This window comes from Oncorhynchus gorbuscha, linkage group LG17 (genome assembly GCF_021184085.1).
Source record: "Oncorhynchus gorbuscha isolate QuinsamMale2020 ecotype Even-year linkage group LG17, OgorEven_v1.0, whole genome shotgun sequence".
Lineage (NCBI taxonomy): Eukaryota > Metazoa > Chordata > Actinopteri > Salmoniformes > Salmonidae > Oncorhynchus > Oncorhynchus gorbuscha.
In genome coordinates, this window is record NC_060189.1 from 14,219,153 (window position 1) to 14,245,333 (window position 26,181).

Sequence of the window (26,181 nt, forward strand, 5' to 3'; positions counted from 1 at the left end):
GAGTGATGAGAGAGGGATGACTGGCATAGGGAGTGATGAGAGGGATGACGGGCATAGGGAGTGATGAGAGGGATGACGGGCATAGGGAGTGAGGGATAGAGGGATGACAGGCATAGGGAGTGAGAGGGATGACAGGCATAGGGAGTGAGAGGATGACAGGCATAGGGAGTGATGAGAGAGGGATGACGGGCATAGGGAGTGAGGGATAGAGGGATGACAGGCATAGGGAGTGATGAGAGATGACAGGCATAGGGAGTGAGAGGGATGACGGGCATAGGGAGTGATGAGAGAAGGGATGACGGGCATAATTTGTAAGTCGCTCTGGATAAGAGCGTCTGCTAAATTACTTAAATGTAAATGTAAATGAGAGAGGGATGACGGGCATAGGGAGTGATGAGAGAGGGATGACGGGCATAGGGAGTGATGAGAGAGGGATGACGGGCATAGGGAGTGATGAGAGGGATGACGGGCATAGGGAGTGATGAGAGAGGATGACGGGCATAGGGAGTGATGAGAGAGGGATGACGGGCATAGGGAGTGATGAGAGAGAGATGACGGGCATAGGGAGTGATGAGAGAGGGATGAGAGGGATGACGGGCATAGGGAGTGAGAGAGATGACGGGCATAGGGAGTGATGAGAGAGAGATGAGAGGGATGACGGGCATAGGGAGTGAGAGGGATGACGGGCATAGGGAGTGAGGGATAGAGGGATGACAGGCATAGGGAGGAGAGGGATGACGGGCATAGGGAGTGAGGGATAGAGGATGACAGGCATAGAGAGTGAGAGGGATGACGGGCATAGGAAGTGAGAGGGATGACGGGCATAGGGAGTGATGAGAGAGGGATGACGGGCATAGGGAGTGAGAGAGATGACAGGCATAAGGAGTGAGAGGGATGACGGGCATAGGGAGTGATGAGAGAGAGATGACTGGCATAGGGAGTGATGAGAGAGGGATGACGGGCATAGGGAGTGATGAGAGAGGGATGACGGGCATAGGGAGTGATGAGAGAGGGATGACGGGCATAGGGAGTGATGAGAGAGAGATGACGGGCATAGGGAGTGATGAGAGAGGGATGAGAGGGATGACGGGCATAGGGAGTGAGAGAGATGACGGGCATAGGGAGTGATGAGAGAGAGATGAGGGATGACGGGCATAGGGAGTGAGAGGGATGACGGGCATAGGGAGTGAGGGATAGAGGGATGACAGGCATAGGGAGTGATGAGAGAGGGATGACGGGCATAGGGAGTGATGAGAGAGGGAAGACTGGCATAGGGAGTGATGAGAGAGGGATGACGGGCATAGGGAGTGATGAGAGAGGGAAGACGGGCATAGGGAGTGATGAGAGAGGGATGACGGGCATAGGGAGTGATGAGAGAGGGATGACGGGCATAGGGAGTGATGAGAGAGGGATGACGGGCATAGGGAGTGATGAGAGAGGGATGACGGGCATAGGGAGTGAGAGAGATGACGGGCATAGGGAGTGATGAGAGAGATGACGGGCATAGGGAGTGAGGGATAGAGGGATGACGGGCATAGGGAGTGAGGGATAGAGGGATGACAGGCATAGAGAGTGAGAGGGATGACGGGCATAGGAAGTGAGAGGGATGACAGGCATAGGGAGTGAGAGGGATGACGGGCATAGGGAGTGAGAGAGATGACAGGCATAGGGAGTGAGAGGGATGACGGGCATAGGGAGTGATGAGAGAGATGACGGGCATAGGGAGTGAGAGGGATGACGGGCATAGGGAGTGATGAGAGAGGGATGACGGGCATAATTTGTAAGTCGCTCTGGATAAGAGCGTCTGCTAAATTACTTAAATGTAAATGTAAATGAGAGAGGGATGACGGGCATAGGGAGTGATGAGAGAGGGATGACGGGCATAGGGAGTGATGAGAGAGGGATGACGGGCATAGGGAGTGATGAGAGAGGGATGACTGGCATAGGGAGTGATGAGAGAGGGATGACGGGCATAGGGAGTGATGAGAGAGGGAAGACGGGCATAGGGAGTGATGAGAGAGGGATGACGGGCATAGGGAGTTAGAGAGATGACAGGCATAGGGAGTGATGAGAGAGATGACGGGCATAGGGAGTGAGAGGGATGACGGGCATAGGGAGTGAGAGGGATGACGTGCATAGGGAGTGATGAAAGAGCGATGACGGGCATAGGGAGTGATGAGAGAGGGATGACGGGCATAGGGAGTGAGAGGGATGACGGGCATAGGGAGTGATGAGAGAGGGATGACGGGCATAGGGAGTGATGAGAAAGGGATGACGGGCATAGGGAGTGAGGGATAGAGGGATGACGTGAATAGGGGGTGATGAGAGAGCAAGAGAATTAAAGTGTGCAGAGCACCTTGGGGAGAAGGTGCCAAGGCAGGGGTCCTCCATGCTTAGAGGGCGGTTTGCAGGGTTCTATAATAAACTATTCTGAATCTTTAGACCCACACAGACAAGAGCATATACCATACATACACCCACACCTTCAGAACCAGACTTGCCAACGCAATGCCTCCAGAACAGTCTAAAGGGGGTACTAGGGGGTAACGAGGTATAGCTATTAGGGGATAGGGGTGGAGGTAGAACCAGGCCTCCCAAACACCTCTAGAACAGTCTAAAAGTGTTTACTAGGGTGGTAGAGGTATTAGGGAGGGGATAGGGGTGGAGGTAGGACCCGTAGGGCAAAATGAGTTTGACACTACTGATTTACAGTATAACATTCCAATATGCTCTACCTGCACCATGACATACAATGTTTTCATACTCTAGAACCTCATCCCCATGTACTCTAACAGTCACGTACCGTACGTATACACTACAATTCAAACGTTTGGGGTCACTTAGAAAAGCTTTTTTGTCCATTAAAATAACATGAAATTGATTAGAAATACGGTGTAGACATTGTTAATGTTGTAAATGACATTGTAGCTGGAAACGGCAGATTTTTAATGGAATATCTACATAGGCGTACAGAGGCCCATTATCAGCAACCATCACTCTTGTTCCAATGGCAGATTGTGTTAGCTAATCCAAGTTTTTCATTTTAAAAGGGTAATTGATCATTAGAAAACCCTTTTGCAATTATGTTAGCACAGCTGAAAACGGCCTGATTGAAAGAAGCAATAAAACTGGCCTTCTTTAGACTAATTGAGTACCTGGAGCATCAGCATTTGTGGGTTCAATTACAGACTGAAAATGGCCAAAAACAAAGCACTTTCTTCTGAAACTCAGTCTATTCCTGTTCTGAGAAATGAAGGCAAAAACAAGGACATTTCTAATTGACCCCAAACTTTTGAACAGTAGTATTCACTCCCTCTTTCTTAATGTACACATACACACACACACCTTTCCCTCCCTCGTTCATACTGTCATGTACACACACACCTTTCCCTCCCTCGTTCATACTGTCATGTACACACACACCTTTCCCTCCCTCCCGCTCATCCACAGTCCCCCCCCCCTAGTTGGGCTCCACCACCTCGGTCTTGATGTCATTGCCTGTCCCGCCCAGGGCCAATCCTCCCCCCGCCTGCGTGGCCAGGGCGAGGATGCTATGATTGACGGCCGCCATCTCCACTGCGAGAGTGATGGGATCCTGGTGCTCCTGGGCATTGCTGTGATTGGTGGAGGAGTTGTCCTGGAGGGAGGGGGGGGAGGGGGCAGACCAGGACACACCCGTCAGTCTGGAACCCTCTGTCCCCGCCCCCTGAGCGAGACTCGCTCCCGAGAGCAAGGATCGGCAAATCAGAGAGCTGGCCCTCTGGACGGCCAAGCCCCCCCTGCCCGAGCCGGGCCAAGCCGCCAGCCAGCTTGGCAGCAGGGTGGGAACCTGCAACCGCAAGAGGGAGAGGAGTCATGGGTCATGTTTACACATATGTGGTCTTCAACCCTGACACAGACAACTGAGCGGCGCATTTACTACGCAAAACCACAAATCAGTTCACAGACCACATCTGGGTTGGAGACCCCTGACCTACACTGACCTGAAAGACATGGATAGCTAAAGCAAAGTCTAACAGGTTGATTTCCACTGTCCTGCTTTTTCAGATGGAGAATCTGCTTGAGACGTACCCTTGTTCGGTTACAGAACACAACTGGTTCGCATGGTCAAACCAATTATAAGAATTTGCCCCCCCCCACTTGCTGATTAGCTACCCGTCTAACAGATTTGGTATAGAGAAAAAGTTCTGTACCAAACATGGGAGTACAGTATAAATATATGTAAACCATAATACAATAGGAGTTGTAACAGGATACAGTACCTGTGTGGGAGAGGACAGGTCTCGTCGACTGAGACTGAAAGGTCTGGTCACAGCTCTCTTCTCAAACAGAGGAACCTCACAGCCCTGTAGGTAAACAAAGAGGCTGAGACTGAAAGGTCTGGTCACAGCTCTCTTCTCAAACAGAGGAACCTCACAGCCCAGTAGGTAAACAAAGAGACTGAGGCTGAAAGGTCTGGTCACAGCTCTCTTCTCAAACAGAGGAACCTCACAGCCCAGTAGGTAAACAAAGAGACTGAGGCTGAAAGGTCTGGTCACAGCTCTCTTCTCAAACAGAGGAACCTCACAGCCCAGTAGGTAAACAAAGAGACTGAGGCTGAAAGGTCTGGTCACAGCTCTCTTCTCAAACAGAGGAACCTCACAGCCCAGTAGGTAAACAAAGAGGCAAGGTGTTAAACCACACCCCTTGGCTACAACATACAACACAAACTGGGAGAGAACATTTCACTTTCTCAGAGGTGATCCATCATGTAAATCATAGACCACCTGTCAGATACAACAAAGTGCATGGGTTCTGGACCACTCCACTTCCTTACGGGTGGTTACCTGGTCAGAGAAGTCATTCCCGTCGATTTCGTCGCTGTTGGAGTGTCCTCCAGGGCTCTGGACTTCAATCCCATGGCTCTCCAGGATTGCTGCTTCTTCGGAAAAAAACAGACCTGATCAAACATATCTGATGTCTACCACACACACACTGACACACAGACTCTACCACACATACACACTGTGATAAAATCATTTTTATGTTTAAGATAATGACTAAAGTATTCCACCCTGAAACCATATAATTGTATGTAATGTGTTAAGAGTCATAATCCAATAATGTGTGTGACTAGGCCATTGTGTTACTATTTCGCAATATGAGCAGGGTATAGTTGAGACATTCAAGAACAACTGAACTGTCGACTTGTGAGAACGGTGAAACTAATAACTGGAAAGAGACCTCCCCACCCTAGGGAGGAGGAAAACTGTTAGAAATAGCTTGCAGAAGATGATGAAACATATTGCAGAAGGGTGATAAACAATGTATGTGAACTTTGGAAAACTACAGCCCACCTAAAGAGAGGTGGCGTTTCTACTGATGCGAGTTCATGTGTGTGTGCTGTAAAAAGATTGTGTTCTTATTTTGAAGACCGAGCGTCTCTGAATAAAGTATTGATCTATTGCAGAATCTGAGACTTTGTCTACTTCTTTATTAACTGAAGCCTTACAACCTTCCTTACACACACTCACACAGACTCTACCACACACACTGACACACAGACTCTCTACCACACACACTGACACACAGACTCTCTACCACACACACTGACACAGACTCTACCACACACACTCACACAGACTCTCTACCACACACACACTGACACGCAGACTCTCTCACACACACACTGACACAGACTCTCTACCACACACACTGACACAGACTCTCTACCACACACACTGACACAGACTCTCTACCACACACACTGACACACAGACTCTCTACCACACACACTGACACACAGACTCTCTACCACACACACACACACACACACACACACACACAGAATCTCTACCACACACACTGACACAGACTTTCTACCACCCACACTGACACAGACTCTACCACACACACACACTGACACAGACTCTCTACCACACACACACACTGACACAGACTCTCTACCACACACACACACAGACTCTCTACCACACACACACACTGACACACAGACTCTCTACCACACACACATACTGATATACAGACTCTCTACCACACACACTGACACACAGACCCTCTCTCTCACACACACACATACTGATATACAGACTCTCACACACACACTGACACACAGACCCTCTCTCTCACACACACACTCTCTCACACAGACTCTCACACACATACTGACATACAGACCCTCTCTCTCACACACACCCCGAGGGGGTCGGAAACGTTACCTATGTTGGCACGTCTCTTGATCTCTTTGCGGCGGTTGGCGAACCAGTTGTAGACCTTCAGAGACGTGACCTTCTCCAGATCAGACAGCTTCTTCCCTGCACTCACAAACACACACACACATTCTCAGTGTTACAAGTGTACTCAATATACAGGGCCTTCAGAAAGTATTCACACCCCTGGACCTTTTCCACTTTGTTATGCTTTACAGTCTGAATTGTGTCTACACACAACATCTCAATGTCAAAGTGGATTTATGTTTTTACAAATGTAAAGCTGAAATGTCTAGAGTCAGTAAGTATTTTGAGAGTCAACTATTTTGTAATGTCAAGCCTAAATAAGTTCAGGAGTAAAAATGTGCTTAAGTCACATATACTGAACAAAAATATAAACACAAATTGCAATGATTTTACTGTGTTACAGTTCATTAAAAAATAAGTCAATAGAAATAAATGTGTTGAGCCCTAATCTACTGATTTCACATGGGTGGGCAGACATGGGTGGGCAGACATGACTGGGCAGACATGACTGGGCAGACATGGGTGGGCAGACATGGGTGGGCAATGCTTATGGTAGAGAAATTAACTTATCTGCAGTCACCATGCCAATTGCACACTCCCTCAAAACTTGAGACATCTGTGGCATTGTGTTGTGTGACAAAACTGCACATTTTAGAGTGACCTTTTATTGTCCCCAGTACAAGGTGCACCTATGTAATTATCATGCTCTTTAATCAGCTTCTTGATATGCCACAAATGTCAGGTGGATTAATTATGTCGGCAAAGGAGAAATGCTAACTCACAGGGATGTAAACAAATTTGCGTCCCACATTTTTGTGCGTATGGAAAAATGGGATCTGTAATTTCAGCTTGTTTATATTTTTGTTCAGTATACTTCAGATGAGTAGGCAACACTAACGAATAAGCCATCCATCCTCAACAGCTCCCTCCTGTAGGCCAACACTTCTGTTCTGCAGAAGGAACGAGTCGTGCGTTCCACATTCAGCAGCGTTTTCTCCTGCACATTAACAGGGCCTTTTCTCGTTTTTGGATGGCGCTTTTATGGCGATGTGGGTGCCGTCTATTGCTCTGTTCGTATTCGGGAACCCACTGATGGCAACGAAACACCTCGACTTCAATCTGTTGTGTGATGGTGGAAGGAAATTGTATGGTAAAGTTCATTCTGCTGATGATTGACTCGAGGGCTGTGAGATTCGTCTGCAAGCCGCCTGCTGACATGTTCGCCTTTGTCTCTAAAAACGTCTCTGCCAAATGCAGCTTGTGTCAAATCTTCCAACATAGCAAGATCACCGTATTTAATCATTTCACACATTACTGTAGACCTATTTTATATGGATATTATGGTAACGAATGCACTGATGTGATCAAATGATACAGCATATATCCTGTCAAAATATGTTATATGAATTCACAATGAAATCGAAAATGATTTAATTATTACTCTCACAATTTCAACATATATTTTCCCCATTCTGCACTTGACAAGCAGTTTCCTTATTCCACTGTGCGTACTCATGGGCATGGCGGTGCGTACTCATGGGCATGGCGGTGCGTACTCATGGGCATGGCGGTGCGTACTCATGGGCATGGCGGTGCGTACTCATGGGCATGGCGGTGCGTACTCATGGGCATGGCGGTGCGTACTCATGGGCATGGCGGTGCGTACTCATGGGCATGGCGGTGCGTACTCATGGGCATGGCTGTGTGTACATTTACCATACTCTCAAGCAAACAATCATGTTGATAAATCTCACACTTTGTGTGGAAATGATCCCAAGGTTTAAGCTCAGATTTGTGCCTGATTGTTAAATGAGGCCCCTGAAAGACTCAGCTGTAATCGCTGCCAAAGGTGATTCTAACATGCATGGACTCAGGGGTGATTCTCAGGTGATTCTAACATGCATGGACTCAGGGGTGATTCTCAGGTGATTCTAACATGCATGGACTCAGGGGTGATTCTCAGGTGATTCTAACATGCATGGACTCAGGGGTGATTCTCAGGTGATTCTAACATGCATGGACTCAGGGGTGATTCTCAGATTCTAACATGCATGGACTCAGGGGTGATTCTATTCTAACATGCATGGACTCAGGGGTGATTCTCAGGTGATTCTAACATGCATGGACTCAGGGGTGATTCTCAGGTGATTCTAACATGCATGGACTCAGGGGTGATTCTCAGGTGATTCTAACATGCATGGACTCAGGGGTGATTCTCAGGTGATTCTAACATGCATGGACTCAGGGATGATTCTCAGGTGATTCTAACATGCATGGACTCAGGGGTGATTCTCAGGTGATTCTAACATGCATGGACTCAGGGGTGATTCTAACATGCATGGACTCAGGGGTGATTCTAACATGCATGGACTCAGGGGTGATTCTAACATGCATGGACTCAGGGGTGATTCTCAGGTGATTCTAACATGCATGGACTCAGGGGTGATTCTCAGGTGATTCTAACATGCATGGACTCAGGGGTGATTCTTATGATTCAACATGGGACTCAGGGGTGATTCTCAGGTGATTCTAACATGCATGGACTCAGGGGTGATTCTCAGGTGATTCTAACATGCATGGACTCAGGGGTGATTCTCAGGTGATTCTAACATGCATGGACTCAGGGGTGATTCTCAGGTGATTCTAACATGCATGGACTCAGGGGTGATTCTCAGGTGATTCTAACATGCATGGACTCAGGGGTGATTCTCAGGTGATTCTAACATGCATGGACTCAGGGGTGATTCTCAGGTGATTCTAACATGCATGGACTCAGGGGTGATTCTAACATGCATGGACTCAGGGGTGATTCTCAGGTGATTCTAACATGCATGGACTCAGGGGTGATTCTCAGGTGATTCTAACATGCATGGACTCAGGGGTGATTCTCAGGTGATTCTAACATGCATGGACTCAGGGGTGATTCTCAGGTGATTCTAACATGCATGGACTCAGGGGTTTCTCAGGTGATTCTAACATGCATGGACTTGCATGGACTCAGGGGTGATTGGACTCAGGGGTGATTCTCAGGTGATTCTAACATGCATGGACTCAGGGGTGATTCTCAGGTGATTCTAACATGCATGGACTCAGGGGTGATTCTCAGGTGATTCTAACATGCATGGACTCAGGGGTGATTCTCAGGTGATTCTAACATGCATGGACTCAGGGGTGATTCTCAGGTGATTCTAACATGCATGGACTCAGGGGTGATTCTAACATGCATGGACTCAGGGGTGATTCTAACATGCATGGACTCAGGGGTGATTCTAACATGCATGGACTCAGGGGTGATTCTCAATTCTAACATGCATGGAACTCAGGGGTGATTCTCAGGTGATTCTAACATGCATGGACTCAGGGGTGATTCTCAGGTGATTCTAACATGCATGGACTCAGGGGTGATTCTCAGGTGATTCTAACATGCATGGACTCAGGGGTGATTCTCAGGTGATTCTAACATGCATGGACTCAGGGGTGATTCTCAGGTGATTCTAACATGCATGGACTCAGGGGTGATTCTCAGGTGATTCTAACATGCATGGACTCAGGGGTGATTCTCAGGTGATTCTAACATGCATGGACTCAGGGGTGATTCTCAGGTGATTCTAACATGCATGGACTCAGGGGTGATTCTCAGGTGATTCTAACATGCATGGACTCAGGGGTGATTCTCAGGTGATTCTAACATGCATGGACTCAGGGGTGATTCTAACATGCATGGACTCAGGGGTGATTCTCAGGTGATTCTAACATGCATGGACTCAGGGGTGATTCTCAGGTGATTCTAACATGCATGGACTCAGGGGTGATTCTCAGGTGATTCTAACATGCATGGACTCAGGGGTGATTCTCAGGTGATTCTAACATGCATGGACTCAGGGGTGATTCTCAGGTGATTCTAACATGCATGGACTCAGGGGTGATTCTCATGGACTCAGGGTGAGTTCTCAGGTGATTCTCATGCATGGACTCAGGGGTGATTCTAACATGCATGGACTCAGGGGATGATTGGACTCAGGGTGATTCTAACATGCATGGACTCAGGGGTTTCTCAGGTGATTCTAACATGCATGGACTCAGGGGTGATTCTCAGGTGATTCTAACATGCATGGACTCAGGGGTGATTCTCAGGTCTAACATGCATGGACTCAGGGGTGATTCTCAGGTGATTCTAACATGCATGGACTCAGGGGTGATTCCATGCATCCAGGGGTGATTCTAACATGCATGGACTTTCTCTAACATGCATGGACTCAGGGGTGATTCTCAGGTGATTCTAACATGCATGGACTCAGGGGTGATTCTCAGGTGATTCTAACATGCATGGACTCTGATTCTCAGGTGATTCTAACATGCATGGACTCAGGGGTGATTCTCAGGTGATTCTAACATGCATGGACTCAGGGTGATTCTCAGGTGATTCTAACATGCATGGACTCAGGGGTGATTCTCAGGGACTGATTCTAACATGCATGGACTCAGGGTGATTCTCAGGTGATTCTAACATGCATGGACTCAGGGGTGATTCTCAGGTGATTCTAACATGCATGGACTCTCAGGTGATTCTAACATGCATGGACTTGATTCTCAGGATTCTAACATGCATGGACTCAGGGGTGATTCTCAACATGGACTCAGCATTCTCAGATTCTCATGGACTCAGATTCTCAGGTGATTCTAACATGCATGGACTCAGGGGTGATTCTCAGGTGATTCTAACATGCATGGACTCAGGGGTGATTCTAACATGCATGGACTCAGGGGTGATTCTCAGGTGATTCTAACATGCATGGACTCAGGGGTGATTCTCAGGTGATTCTAACATGCATGGACTCAGGGGTGATTCTCAGGTGATTCTAACATGCATGGACTCAGGGGTGATTCTCAGGTGATTCTAACATGCATGGACTCAGGGGTGATTCTCAGGTGATTCTAACATGCATGGACTCAGGGGTGATTCTCAGGTGATTCTAACATGCATGGACTCAGGGGTGATTCTCAGGTGATTCTAACATGCATGGACTCAGGGGTGATTCTCAGGTGATTCTAACATGCATGGACTCAGGGGTGATTCTCAGGTGATTCTAACATGCATGGACTCAGGGGTGATTCTCAGGTGATTCTAACATGCATGGACTCACAGCGTTGAATACTTATCTTATCAAGGTAGTGTTATATTTTTCATTAATAAAAAGAATGCATTTTGTGTAGATAGTTAAACACAAAATTACAATTATATCCATTTTAATCCTACTTTGTAAAAAAATATTTGGGGAAAAAGTAAAGGAGTTTGAATACTTTCTGAAGGCCTTTCTCGAGACTTTCCTCCTGCTGGTTCTCACCTGGTTTCTGGATGACAGCGTTGCAGGCGTTAGAGATCTCCTCTCTTTTAGCTTCATCAGGGTACTGGTTCTCATTGAAGTAACTGGAAGAGAAAACACAAATAACCACACTGTTTACTAGGAAATATTCACTTTGTTCCAAATGTAACGGATGCTCCTTTCCCCACGAACACCCCTTATCTAGCACAACAACACATCCCATCTGCCTCCCTTTCAACATTTCCCTCCTCACCTCTCCCTCTTTCTCTCCTCCTCACCTCTCCCTCTCTCTCTCCCTCCCCTCTCACCCACCATTCCTTCTCTCTTCTCCTCACCACTACTCCCTCATTCCTCCTCACCTCTCCCTCTTTCTCTCCTCCTCACCTCTCCCTCTTTCTCTCCTCCCTCACCTCTCCCTCTCTCTCCTCCTCACCTCTCCCTCTTTCTCTCCTCCTCACCTCTCCCTCTTTCTCTCCTCCTCACCTCTCCCTCTTTCTCTCCTCCTCACCTCTCCCTCTTTCTCTCCTCCTCACCTCTCCCTCTTTCTCTCCTCCTCACCTCTCCCTCTTTCTCACCTCTCTCCTCCTCACCTCTCTCTCCTCCTCACCACCACTCCCTCATTCCTCCTCACCTCTCCCTCTTTCTCTCCTCCTCACCTCCCCTCTTCTCTCACCTCTCCTCCGTCTCTCTCCTCCTCCTTTCTCCCCTCCTCACCTCTCCCTCCTCTCTCTCTCCTCCTCACTCCTCCCTCACCCCTCCTCTCTCTCTCCTCCTCACCTCTCCCTCTTTCTCTCCTCCTCCTTTCTCCCCTCCTCACCTCTCCCTCTCTCTCTCTCTCCTCCTCACCTCTCCTTCTCTCTCCTCACCTCTCCCTATCCTCCTCACCACTCCTCTCTCCTCCTCACCTCTCTCTCTCTCTCCCTCCTCACCTCTCTCTCTCTCCCTCCTCACCTCTCCTCTCTCTCCTCCTCCCTCCCTCCTCACCACTCTCCTCTCTCTCACCTCCCCTCCCTCCTCACCTTTCCCCTCCTCTTTCCCCTCCTCACCACTACCTCTCTCTCCTCCTCACCTTTCCTCCCTCCTCACCTCTCCTCCTCACCACTACCTCCTCTCTCTCACCACTCCTCACCACCTCACCTTTCCCTCTCTCCTCCTCACCTTTCCCTCTCTCCTCTCACCTTTCCCTCTCTCCTCCTCACCTCTCCCTCTCTCCTCCTCACCACTCCTTCTCTCTCCTCCTCACCACCACTCCTTCTCTCTCCTCCTCACCACCACTCCCTCTCTCTCCTCCTCACCACCACTCCCTTCTCTCCCTCTCCTCTCCCTCTCCTCCCTCCCTCTCCTCTCTCCTCCTCTCTTCCTCACCACTCCCTCTCTCCTCCTCACCACTCTCTCTCTCCTCACCACTCCCTCTCTCCCTCACCACCCCTCTCTCCCTCCTCCTCCTCCCTCTCTCCTCCTCCCTCTCTCCTCCCACTCCCTCCCTCCTCACCTCTCCTCCTCACCTCTCCTCCTCACCTCTCCTCTCTCCTCCTCTCTCCTCACCACTCCCTCTCTCCTCCTCACCTCTCCCTCCTCCTCCTCCCTCTCCCTCTCTCCTCCTCTCCTCCTCACCTCTCTCCTCCCTCCCACCACTCCCTCTCCTCACCACTCCCTCCTCCTCACCACTCCCTCTCTCTCCCTCCCTCTCCCCACCACCCCTCTCTCCTCCTCACCTCTCCCTCTCCCTCCTCACCACTCCCTCTCCTCCCTCTCCACTCCCTCTCTCCTCCTCACCTCTCCCTCTCCTCACCTCTCTCTCCTCCTCACCTCTCCTCTCTCCTCCCTCACCTCTCCCTCTCTCACCTCTCCTCCTCTCCTCCTCACCTCTCCTCCTCACCACTCCCTCTCTCTCTCCTCCCTCCTCCTCCTCACCACTCCCTCTCTCTCCTCTCCCCTCTCTCCTCCTCACCTCTCCCTCCTCCTCCTCACCACTTCCTCTCCTCCTCCTCCCTCCTCACCACTCTCCTCTCCTCCTCACCTCCTCACCACCCCTCTCTCCTCCTCACCACCACCCCCTCTCCTCCTCACCACCCCCTCTCTCCTCCTCACCACTTCCCCTCTCACCACCCCCTCTCCCTCCTCACCACCCCTCTCCTCCTCACCACTCCCTCTCTCCTCCTCACCACTCCCCTCCCTCTCCCTCCCTCTCTCCTCCTCACCACTCCCTCTCTCTCTCCTCCCTCTCCTCCTCACCACTCCCTCTCTCCTCCCTCTCCACTCCCCTCTCCTCCTCACCTCTCCCTCTCTCCTCCCTCTCTCCTCCTCACCTCTCCCTCTCTCCTCACCTCTCCCTCTCTCCTCCTCACCACTCCCTCTCTCCTCCTCACCACTCCCTCCCTCTCTCCTCCTCACCCTCCCTCTCTCTCCTCACCACCCTCTCCCCTCTCTCCTCCCTCTCTCCTCCCTCTCTCCTCCTCACCACTCCCTCTCTCCTCCTCAGCACTTCCTCTCCTCCCTCTCTCCTCCTCACCACTCCCTCTCTCCTCCTCACCACTCCCCCTCACCACTCCCTCTCTCTCCTCACCACTCCCCCTCTCCACTCCCCCTCTCCTCCTCACCACTCCCTCCTCTCTCCTCACCACTCCCTCCTCTCCCTCCTCCCACCACTCCCTCTCTCTCCCTCCCTCTCCCCTCACCACTCCCTCTCTCTCCCTCTCCTCTCCCACCACTCCCTCTCTCCTCCCTCTCCTCTCCCTCTCTCCTCCTCACCACTCCCTCTCTCCTCCCTCTCCACTCCTCCTCTCTCCCTCCTCCTCACCACTCCCTCTCTCCTCCTCACCACTCCCTCTCTCCTCCTCTCCCTCCCTCTCTCACCTCTCCTCCTCACCTCTCCTCCTCACCACTCCCTCTCTCCCTCCCTCACCACTCCCTCTCTCCTCCCTCTCCTCTCCCTCTCTCCTCCCTCCTCCTCACCACTCCCTCTCCTCCTCACCTCTCCCTCTCTCCTCCCACCACTCCTCCCCTCTCCCTCCTCACCACTCTCTCTCTCCCTCCCTCTCTCCCCTCCACCCCCCCTCTCCTCCCACCACCCCTCTCTCCTCCTCACCACTCCCCCCTCTCCTCACCACCCCTCCCTCCTCACCACTCCCTCTCCTCCTCACCACTCCCTCCCTCTCCCTCTCTCCTCCTCACCACTCCCTCTCCCTCCTCTCCTCCTCCTCACCTCTCTCTCTCCCTCCTCACCTCTCCCTCTCTCTCTCTCTCCTCCTCACCTCTCCCTCTCCTCTCCCTCCTCTCCCCTCCTCACCTCTCCCTCTCTCTCTCTCTCCTCCTCACCTCTCTCTCTCTCCCTCCTCACCTCTCCCTCTCCTCCTCACCACTACCTCTCTCCTCCTCACCTCTCTCTCTCTCTCCTCCTCACCTCTCTCTCTCCTCCTCCTCACCTCTCCCTATCCTCCTCACCACTACCTCTCTCCTCCTCACCTTTCCCTCTCTCCTCCTCACCTTTCCCTCTCCTCCTCACCTTTCCCCTCCTCACCTTTCCCCTCCTCACCACTACCTCTCTCCTCCTCACCTCTCCCTCTCCTCCTCACCTTTCCCCTCCTCCCCTTTCCCCTCCTCACCACTACCTCTCTCCTCCTCACCACTACCTCTCTCCTCCTCACCACTCCTCTCTCCTCCTCACCTTTCCCTCTCTCCTCCTCACCTTTCCCTCTCTCCTCCTCCCTCTCTCCTCCTCACCACTCCCTCTCTCCTCCTCACCACCACTCCCTCTCTCCTCCTCACCACCCCCCTCTCCCTCCTCACCACCACTCCCTCTCTCCTCCCTCTCCTCTCCCCTCTCTCCTCCCTCTCCTCCCTCTCTCCTCCCTCTCTCCTCCTCACCACTCCCTCTCTCCCTCCCTCTCCTCCCACCACTCCCTCTCTCCTCCTCACCACTCCCTCTCCTCCTCACCACTCCCTCTCTCCTCCCTCTCTCCTCCCTCTCCTCCTCCCTCTCTCCTCCTCCCTCTCTCCTCACCACCACTCCTCACCTCTCCTCCTCACCTCCTCCTCACCTCTCCCTCCCCCTCTCTCTCCTCTCCTCACCACTCCCTCTCCCTCCTCACCTCTCCCTCTCCTCCTCACCTCTCCTCTCTCTCCTCCCTCTCTCTCCTCACCTCTCCTCACCACTCCCTCTCTCCTCACCACTCCCTCTCTCCTCACCACTCCCTCTCTCCCCCTCTCCTCCCCCACCACCCCTCTCTCCTCCCTCTCCTCTCCCTCTCTCCTCCTCACCACTCCCTCTCCTCCCTCTCCTCCCTCTCTCCTCCTCACCTCTCCTCCCTCACCACTCCCTCTCTCCTCCTCCCCCTCTCCTCCTCCCTCACCACTCCTCCTCTCCTCCCTCACTCTCCTCACCACTCCCTCTCTCTCTCCTCCCTCTCTCCTCCTCACCACTCCCTCTCTCCTCCCTCTCCTCTCCTCCCTCTCCCTCTCTCCTCCTCACCACTTCCTCTCCTCCCTCTCTCCTCCTCACCACTCTCTCTCCTCCCTCTCTCCTCCTCACCACCCCCTCTCTCCTCCTCCCCACCCCTCCTCTCCTCCTCACCACCCCTCTCTCCTCCTCACCACTCCCTCTCTCCTCCTCACCACTCCCCCTCCCTCCTCACCACTCCCCCTCTCCTCCTCACCACCTCCCTCTCTCCTCCTCACCACTCCCTCTCCTCCTCACCACTCCCCCTCTCCTCCTCACCACTCCCTCTCTCTCTCCCTCTCCTCCTCACCACTCCCTCTCCTCCCTCTCCTCCTCACCTCTCCCTCCTCCCTCTCCCTCACCTCTCCCTCTCTCCTCCCTCTCCCTCTCTCCTCCTCACCACTCCCTCTCTCCTCCTCACCACTCCCTCCCTCTCTCCTCCCTCTCTCCTCCCTCTCTCCTCCTCACCACTCCCTCTCTCCTCCCTCTCCTCTCCCTCTCTCCTCCCTCTCTCCTCCTCCCACTCCCTCTCTCCTCCTCACCACTTCCTCTCCTCCCTCTCCCTCCTCACCACTCTCTCTCTCCCTCTCCTCCTCACCCCCCCTCTCCTCCTCACCACTCCCCCTCACCTCCCTCTCTCCTCCTCCCACCCTCTCCACTCCCCCTCTCCTCCTCACCACTCCCCTCCCTCCTCCTCACCACTCCCCTCCCTCTCCTCCTCTCCTCCTCACCACTCCCTCTCTCCTCCCTCTCTCCTCCTCACCACTCCCTCTCTCCTCCCTCTCCTCCCCACCACTCCCTCTCTCCTCCCTCTCCTCTCCCTCCCTCACCACTCCCTCTCCTCCTCCCTCTCCCTCTCTCCCTCCTCACCTCTCCCTCTCTCCCTCTCCCTCCTCCTCCTCACCTCTCCCTCTCTCCTCCTCACCTCTCCCTCTCTCCTCCTCACCTCTCCCTCTCTCCCTCTCCTCCTCTCCTCCTCACCTCCCACTCCCTCTCTCTCCTCCCTCTCTCTCCTCCTCACCACTCCCTCTCCTCCTCCCTCTCCTCTCTCCTCCTCCCTCTCCTCCTCACCACTCCCTCTCTCCCCTCACCTCTCCTCCTCTCTCCTCCTCACCACTTCCTCTCCTCCCTCTCTCCTCCTCACCACTCCTCTCCTCCCTCCTCCTCACCACTCCCTCTCCCTCCTCTCTCCTCACCACCCCCTCTCTCCTCCTCACCACTCCCCCTCTCCTCCTCACCACCCCTCTCCTCCTCACCACTCCCCTCTCCTCCTCACCACTCCCTCCCTCTCCTCCCTCTCCTCCTCACCACTCCCTCTCTCTCCTCCCCTCTCTCCTCCTCACCACTCCCTCTCTCCTCCCTCCACTCCCTCCTCCTCCCTCCACCCCTCTCCTCCCTCCTCCTCACCACACCCTCCCTCTCTCCCACACCTCCCCTCTCCTCCTCACCACTCCCTCCCTCCTCCTCCCTCTCTCCTCCTCACCACCCCTCCTCCCTCTCTCCTCTCTCACCCTCTCCTCCTCACCACTCCCTCTCCTCCTCACCACTCCTCTCCTCCCTCTCTCTCCTCACCACTCTCCTCCTCCCTCTCTCCCTCCTCACCACCCCCTCTCTCCTCCCACTCCCCCTCACTCCTCCCTCTCTCCTCCTCACCCTCCCCCTCTCCACTCCCTCTCCTCCTCACCACTCCCCTCCCTCTCTCCTCCCTCTCTCCTCCTCACCACTCCCTCTCTCTCTCCTCCCTCTCTCCTCCTCACCACTCCCTCTCTCCTCCTCACCACTCCCTCTCTCCTCCCTCTCTCCTCCTCACCACTCCCTCTCTCCTCCCTCTCTCCTCCTCACCTCTCCATCACAGACAGACATTCTTTCCTCCAGGTAAAGCGACTGCCTCTGCGCAGACGGAAGCTCCCGGGGGTGGAGCTTATAGGGGGCGGAGTCTGCCGCAACTCCACCACGTCCTCCAGAGCCAAGGGGGCTGGTCGCATCGTCAGAGTTGCACCTGGAGACACAACCATGATGTAACCATGGAAATACAACGATGATGTAACTAGCCATGGGTGTATTTAGTGAGGTGAAACGTTCAGAATGTTTGAAATCTATTTGAAAAATGCTGTGATTTTCATTGTTAACGAGTACATTTATGATGATTCAGCACCCCATTGTATAGAAGAACAATAACTTTAGAGTGTTATATTGGCTGTGTGGCGACTATAAAAGAAGAACCTGGACTGTGGACAGTAATTCACAGTGAACCCCATCTGAAGCCTCATCAAATGTAGTGTGTGTGTGCCTGGACAGAAATATGGAATCGTTTACAGTATCTAGTGAGTGTTGGTGTTTCTGGCACCACAGAGTATTAACCTAATGAACAAGGAAAGCTGCTGGACGGCTGTGACACACACACACACAGCCAGGGGAAAGGTGGGTTGGGACGATCTATGGATGTTCTTGTTTGTGCTTGAGACTAGAACCTCCATGTATTACTTCCTGACTGCAAATCTATGACTCACATCTAGGCTTGTTTTTTTTATTTTTATTGTAACTAAAATAATAAACTACAATAATATGTCATCCATCTAGATCGATACAGTCAACACAGATCAGCAGGTTTTAACATCAGGGCCTCAAGTTCCACACCACTGCTATTTATTCCCCTCTAATCAGGGACCAATAAAGACCTTTGATTGGCCCAATAGTCCATTTAGTGGCATGGATCAAGCAATCAATTAATGACTAGGGAGAAAGAAGAACAACCTGCAGTACAGCAGGGCAGGAAGCCCGGAAGTAAATACATCTGCTGTATGTATCACTGTACACACTAACAGTAATTGTCTATAGGTGCTGTGACATACACAGTCCACCAGGGCGCGCCACTACACCCTCCCCTCAACACAGACACAGAGGCCGGTGTGATTTCACAAGTTTGCTTTTTATTAAAAAATCTGTTTTTCACCATGGTCATATACAGTCAGACACCAGTACTCTTTGAGGCCTAGCTATAGTCATCATAATAACGTATTCAATTAGGTTTATACAGTGCTTAAAGCACTTTACATTTCTACTCAATTGTATTGGCAACATCATAGCTATACAACTACAAATAATGCTACTCATAAACACCTGCCACTAAAGAGCATTTGAATATTTGTGGCTGTGATAGCTTATTGGCTGCTGCACCCAGAGGGCAGGGAGGGACACAGGAAATGGGAAGTGACACATTTGGACACAGGATGGAGTCAGACACACAATGGGGTTGTGGGGGCAGAAACAGGTTGTAGGGGAGTTTGAAAGGTGCTGTAACATGATTTGGGGCAGGACAAATACTGACTGGAACAGTTTGGGGGAAGGACTTTAATACTGCATGAGGCATGTCTGAGGAAAAGCTATGTCCATCGAAACAGAGGGGGTGCAAGAGGGCATATGGGTAGTGTCGTCACATGTAGTGGCTACAAACAAAGACAGATTTGGCATTAGTGCCCTCTAGAAAAGTGCATTACATTGGGCAAAAGTAACAGTTTAGGGATACATAGCGAGGATCTGGAAGGGCCATCATTACTTTCCAGCCATAGAATGTCAAGAAATAGTCAATGGACTCACCAATCAGTTGTCATCGTATAACCCCTTCTGCCCTCTCTAGTTTGTGCAGAATCAGAGAGAGTGTCTAATAGTGGATGGAACGGGTGGAACAACTGAAGAGGGACTGGACAGACGGGAGGAGGCTGGAGGTGGGGGGGCTGAGGAGGGGGTCTGCCAACGGGTGGAGGACGTGGAAGTGGTGGTGGGACTGGGCATGCGGGTGGTGGTGGTGGGCATTACCAGGGGTGGTCTTCTCCAGCTGGTACCAGCGGTAGAAGGCCCTCTTCTTCTGTTCGCTAAGGTCCGAGCCCTGCTGCAGCAGCCAATGGGAGATACGACTCTGACTGATACCTGGAGGGAGGCAGGGAGGGGGAGACAGAAAGAGACAGAGAGAGAAAAATATGGGGGAGGGAAAGGGAGAAAGAGCACAGAAAGGAAGATTTATTACCTAGCCAATGCATATACAGTGGATGAAGTACTTGCTATGTGCCATTCAAGCCACACTAACACTCCTAGAAATCATGATGATGACTCTGTTTTAAGTGTACACCAAAGTGAGCACAGTTCCACTCCAACATAGTGTAGTGTGCTGTATTAGCCACTAGGAAGCATACTGACCTGTGACCTGAGCCACCACTGCCTGAGAGATGCGCCTGTTCCCCAGGAATGCCTTGATCTCCTCCTTGATTATGGCACTGTCCCTTCTGGACGGAGAGAGAGAGAGAAAGAGTGAGAGAGAGAGAGAAAGAGTGAGAGAGCGAGAGAGAGGAAAAATAGAAAAGAGAACATTGTTCTCTTTCCTAGGAAGCTCGAGAAAAGAGAGAGAGGTGATGTGGAAAGACTGAGAGGAAATGAGAAAATGAAGATAAGCCATGAAGAGGAGACCAGAAAGTACAATTGAGTTGGATAGGAAGGAAAGACAATCAAAAAAAGGAAATATGAGGGGCTGAGAGAAAGCAAGGAGAATAGGGGTCAGTGCAGAGAAAATGTGTGTATGCCAAGGTTATTAGTTGTCATTTTGTTTTAATATACTCCTTCAAGACTGTTGGAAAAGCATTCCTCATGAAGCTGGTTGAGAGAATGCCAAGATTGACAGCTTTGAACAAAGGCAAAGGGTAGCTACTTTGAAGAATCTAAAATATATTTTTGTTTTTTGGTTACTACATGATGTCACGTGTGTTATTCCATAGTTGATGTCTTCACTAATTATTCTAAAATGTAGAAAATAGTACAAATAAAGAAAAACCCTTGAATGAGTACTGTATATATAAATATTTAGCTATTATTAGTTTGTCAGTTAAGACTTTAGACTTTTCAGATTTTTTAACCAAAATACAAACGTAACATGTAAATTGTTGGTCGAATGTTTCATGACCTGAAATAAAAAGAGCCTGTAATTTTCCATACGCACAAAAAACGTATCTCAAATTTTGTGCACTAATTTGTTTACATCCCAGTTAGTGAGCATTTTTCCTTTGCCAAGATAATCCATCCACCTGACAGGTGTGGCATATCAAGAAGCTGATTAAACAGCATGACCATTACACTGGTGCACCTTGTGCTGGGGAATGTAAAATGCCACTAAAATGTGTAGTTGTGTCACACAATGCCACCGATGTCAAGTTGAGGGAGCGTGCAATTGGCATGCTGACTGCAGGAATGTTCACCAGAGCTGTTGCCAGAGAATTTAATGTTCATTTCTCTACCATAAGCCACCTCCATAATTTTAGAGAATTTGGCAGTATGTCCAACCGGTCTCACAACCACACCAGCCCAGCACCTCCACATCCTGCTTCTTCACATGTGGGATCGTCTAAGACCAGCCACCTGAAGAGCTGATGAAACTGTGGGTTTGCACAACCAAATAGTTTCTGCACAAACTGTCAGAAACTGTCTCAGGGAAGCTAATCTGTGTGCTAGTCGTCCTCACCAGGGTCTTGCCCTGACAGCAGTTTGGGGTCGTAACTGACTTCAGTAGGCAAATGCTCACCTTCGATGGCCACTGGCACGCTGGAGGTGTACTCTTCTCGGATTAATCCTAGTTTCAACTGTACCGGGCAGATAGCATGTATGGTTTCGAGTGGACGAGCGGTTTGCTAATGTCAATGTTGTAAATATAGTTCCCCATGGTGGCGGTGGTGTTATGGTATGGGCAGGCATAAGCTACGGACAACGAACACAATTGCATTTTAAATCAATGGCAATTTGAATGCAAAGAGATACTGTGACGAGATCCTGAGGCCCTTTGTCGTGCCATTCATCTGCCTCCTTCACATCATGTTTCAGCATGGTAATGCACAGCCCCACGATCCTCCATGGCCTGCATACTCACCAGTCATTTCACCCATTCAGCATGGTAATGCACAGCCCCACGATCCTCCATGGCCTGCATACTCACCAGTCATTTCACCCATTCAGCATGGTAATGCACAGCCCCACGATCTTCCATGGCCTGCATACTCACCAGACATTTCACCCATTCAGCATGGTAATGCACAGCCCCACGATCCTCCATGGCCTGCATACTCACCAGACATTTCACCCATTCAGCATGGTAATGCACAGCCCCACGATCCTCCATGGCCTGCATACTCACCAGACATTTCACCCATTCAGCATGGTAATGCACAGCCCCACGATCCTCCATGGCCTGCATACTCACCAGACATTTCACCCATTCAGCATGGTAATGCACAGCCCCACGATCCTCCATGGCCTGCATACTCACCAGACATTTCACCCATTCAGCATGGTAATGCACAGCCCCACGATCCTCCATGGCCTGCATACTCACCAGACATTTCACCCATTCAGCATGGTAATGCACAGCCCCACGATCCTCCATGGCCTGCATACTCACCAGACATTTCACCCATTCAGCATGGTAATGCACAGCCCCACGATCTTCCATGGCCTGCATACTCACCAGACATTTCACCCATTCAGCATGGTAATGCACAGCCCCACGATCTTCCATGGCCTGCATACTCACCAGACATTTCACCCATTCAGCATGGTAATCCTCCATGGCCTGCATACTCACCAGACAGCCCATTCAGCATCCTCCATGGCCTGCATACTCAATTTCACCCATTCAGCATGGTAATGCACAGCCCCACGATCTCCATGGCCTGCATACTCACCAGACATTTCACCCATTCAGCATGGTAATGCACAGCCCCACGATCTTCCATGGCCTGCATACTCACCAGACATTTCACCCATTCAGCATGGTAATGCACAGCCCCACGATCCTCCATGGCCTGCATACTCACCAGACATTTCACCCATTCAGCATGGTAATGCACAGCCCCACGATCTTCCATGGCCTGCATACTCACCAGACATTTCACCCATTCAGCATGGTAATGCACAGCCCCACGATCTTCCATGGCCTGCATACTCACCAGACATTTCACCCATTCAGCATGGTAATGCACAGCCCCACGATCTTCCATGGCCTGCATACTCACCAGACATTTCACCCATTCAGCATGGTAATGCACAGCCCCACGATCTTCCATGGCCTGCATACTCACCAGACATTTCACCCATTCAGCATGGTAATGCACAGCCCCACGATCTTCCATGGCCTGCATACTCACCAGACATTTCACCCATTCAGCATGGTAATGCACAGCCCCACGATCCTCCATGGCCTGCATACTCACCAGACATTTCACCCATTCAGCATGGTAATGCACAGCCCCACGATCTTCCATGGCCTGCATACTCACCAGACATTTCACCCATTCAGCATGGTAATGCACAGCCCCACGATCCTCCATGGCCTGCATACTCACCAGACATTTCACCCATTCAGCATGGTAATGCACAGCCCCACGATCTTCCATGGCCTGCATACTCACCAGACATTTCACCCATTCAGCATGGTAATGCACAGCCCCACGATCTTCCATGGCCTGCATACTCACCAGACATTTCACCCATTCAGCATGGTAATGCACAGCCCCACGATCTTCCATGGCCTGCATACTCACCAGACATTTCACCCATTCAGCATGGTAATGCACAGCCCCACGATCTTCCATGGCCTGCATACTCACCAGACATTTCACCCATTCAGCATGGTAATGCACAGCCCCACGATCTTCCATGGCCTGCATACTCACCAGACATTTCACCCATTCAGCATGGTAATGCACAGCCCCACGATCTTCCATGGCCTGCATACTCACCAGACATTTCACCCATTCAGCATGGTAATGCACAGCCCCACGATCCTCCATGGCCTGCATACTCACCAGACATACTCACCAGACATTTCACCCATTCAGCATGGTAATGCACAGCCCCACGATCCTCCATGGCCTGCATACTCACCAGACATTTCACCCATTCAGCATGGTAATGCACAGCCCCACGATCTTCCATGGCCTGCATACTCACCAGACATTTCACCCATTCAGCATGGTAATGCACAGCCCCACGATCCTCCATGGCCTGCATACTCACCAGACATTTCACCCATTCAGCATGGTAATGCACAGCCCCACGATCTTCCATGGCCTGCATACTCACCAGACATTTCACCCATTCAGCATGGTAATGCACAGCCCCACGATCTTCCATGGCCTGCATACTCACCAGACATTTCACCCATTCAGCATGGTAATGCACAGCCCCACGATCTTCCATGGCCTGCATACTCACCAGACATTTCACCCATTCAGCATGGTAATGCACAGCCCCATTCAGATCTTCCATGGCCTGCATACTCACCAGACATTTCACCCATTCAGCATGGTAATGCACAGCCCCACGATCTTCCATGGCCTGCATACTCACCAGACATTTCACCCATTCAGCATGGTAATGCACAGCCCCACGATCCTCCATGGCCTGCATACTCACCAGACATTTCACCCATTCAGCATGGTAATGCACAGCCCCACGATCTTCCATGGCCTGCATACTCACCAGACATTTCACCCATTCAGCATGGTAATGCACAGCCCCACGATCTTCCATGGCCTGCATACTCACCAGACATTTCACCCATTCAGCATGGTAATGCACAGCCCCACGATCTTCCATGGCCTGCATACTCACCAGACATTTCACCCATTCAGCATGGTAATGCACAGCCCCACGATCTTCCATGGCCTGCATACTCACCAGACATTTCACCCATTCAGCATGGTAATGCACAGCCCCACGATCTTCCATGGCCTGCATACTCACCAGACATTTCACCCATTCAGCATGGTAATGCACAGCCCCACGATCTTCCATGGCCTGCATACTCACCAGACATTTCACCCATTCAGCATGGTAATGCACAGCCCCACGATCTTCCATGGCCTGCATACTCACCAGACATTTCACCCATTCAGCATGGTAATGCACAGCCCCACGATCTTCCATGGCCTGCATACTCACCAGACATTTCACCCATTCAGCATGGTAATGCACAGCCCCACGATCTTCCATGGCCTGCATACTCACCAGACATTTCACCCATTCAGCATGGTAATGCACAGCCCCACGATCTTCCATGGCCTGCATACTCACCAGACATTTCACCCATTCAGCATGGTAATGCACAGCCCCACGATCTTCCATGGCCTGCATACTCACCAGACATTTCACCCATTCAGCATGGTAATGCACAGCCCCACGATCTTCCATGGCCTGCATACTCACCAGACATTTCACCCATTCAGCATGGTAATGCACAGCCCCACGATCTTCCATGGCCTGCATACTCACCAGACATTTCACCCATTCAGCATGGTAATGCACAGCCCCACGATCTTCCATGGCCTGCATACTCACCAGACATTTCACCCATTCAGCATGGTAATGCACAGCCCCACGATCTTCCATGGCCTGCATACTCACCAGACATTTCACCCATTCAGCATGGTAATGCACAGCCCCACGATCTTCCATGGCCTGCATACTCACCAGACATTTCACCCATTCAGCATGGTAATGCACAGCCCCACGATCTTCCATGGCCTGCATACTCACCAGACATTTCACCCATTCAGCATGGTAATGCACAGCCCCACGATCTTCCATGGCCTGCATACTCACCAGACATTTCACCCATTCAGCATGGTAATGCACAGCCCTCACCAGATCTTCCATGGCCTGCATACTCACCAGACATTTCACCCATTCAGCATGGTAATGCACAGCCCCACGATCTTCCATGGCCTGCATACTCACCAGACATTTCACCCATTCAGCATGGTAATGCACAGCCCCACGATCTTCCATGGCCTGCATACTCACCAGACATTTCACCCATTCAGCATGGTAATGCACAGCCCCACGATCTTCCATGGCCTGCATACTCACCAGACATTTCACCCATTCAGCATGGTAATGCACAGCCCCACGATCTTCCATGGCCTGCATACTCACCAGACATTTCACCCATTCAGCATGGTAATGCACAGCCCCACGATCTTCCATGGCCTGCATACTCACCAGACATTTCACCCATTCAGCATGGTAATGCACAGCCCCACGATCTTCCATGGCCTGCATACTCACCAGACATTTCACCCATTCAGCATGGTAATGCACAGCCCCACGATCTTCCATGGCCTGCATACTCACCAGACATTTCACC

General features: G+C 51.2%; 1 protein-coding gene across 8 annotated transcripts in view; it reads right to left on the reverse strand.

Moving 5' to 3' along the window:
- Window positions 1–3,440: 3,440 nt before the first annotated feature.
- LOC124002041 (homeobox-containing protein 1-like) overlaps window positions 3,441–26,181 on the reverse strand; it is a 35,449-nt gene continuing 12,708 nt past the window's right edge. For 6 of the 8 annotated variants that reach the window (XM_046309256.1, XM_046309258.1, XM_046309257.1 and 3 more), the window contains exons 3-10: window positions 20,193–20,278; window positions 19,815–19,925; window positions 17,841–17,997; window positions 11,582–11,664; window positions 6,219–6,314; window positions 4,827–4,921; window positions 4,263–4,346; window positions 3,441–3,829 (exon numbers count right to left, since the gene is read on the reverse strand). In XM_046309256.1, coding sequence (XP_046165212.1) covers window positions 3,461–3,829; window positions 4,263–4,346; window positions 4,827–4,921; window positions 6,219–6,314; window positions 11,582–11,664; window positions 17,841–17,997; window positions 19,815–19,925; window positions 20,193–20,278 — 1,081 coding nt within the window. In that variant the 3' untranslated portion in view covers window positions 3,441–3,460. The remainder of the gene's footprint in view (window positions 3,830–4,262; window positions 4,347–4,826; window positions 4,922–6,218; window positions 6,315–11,581; window positions 11,665–17,840; window positions 17,998–19,814; window positions 19,926–20,192; window positions 20,279–26,181) is intronic. The other 2 variants (XM_046309254.1, XM_046309253.1) reach the window with 2 other exon arrangements.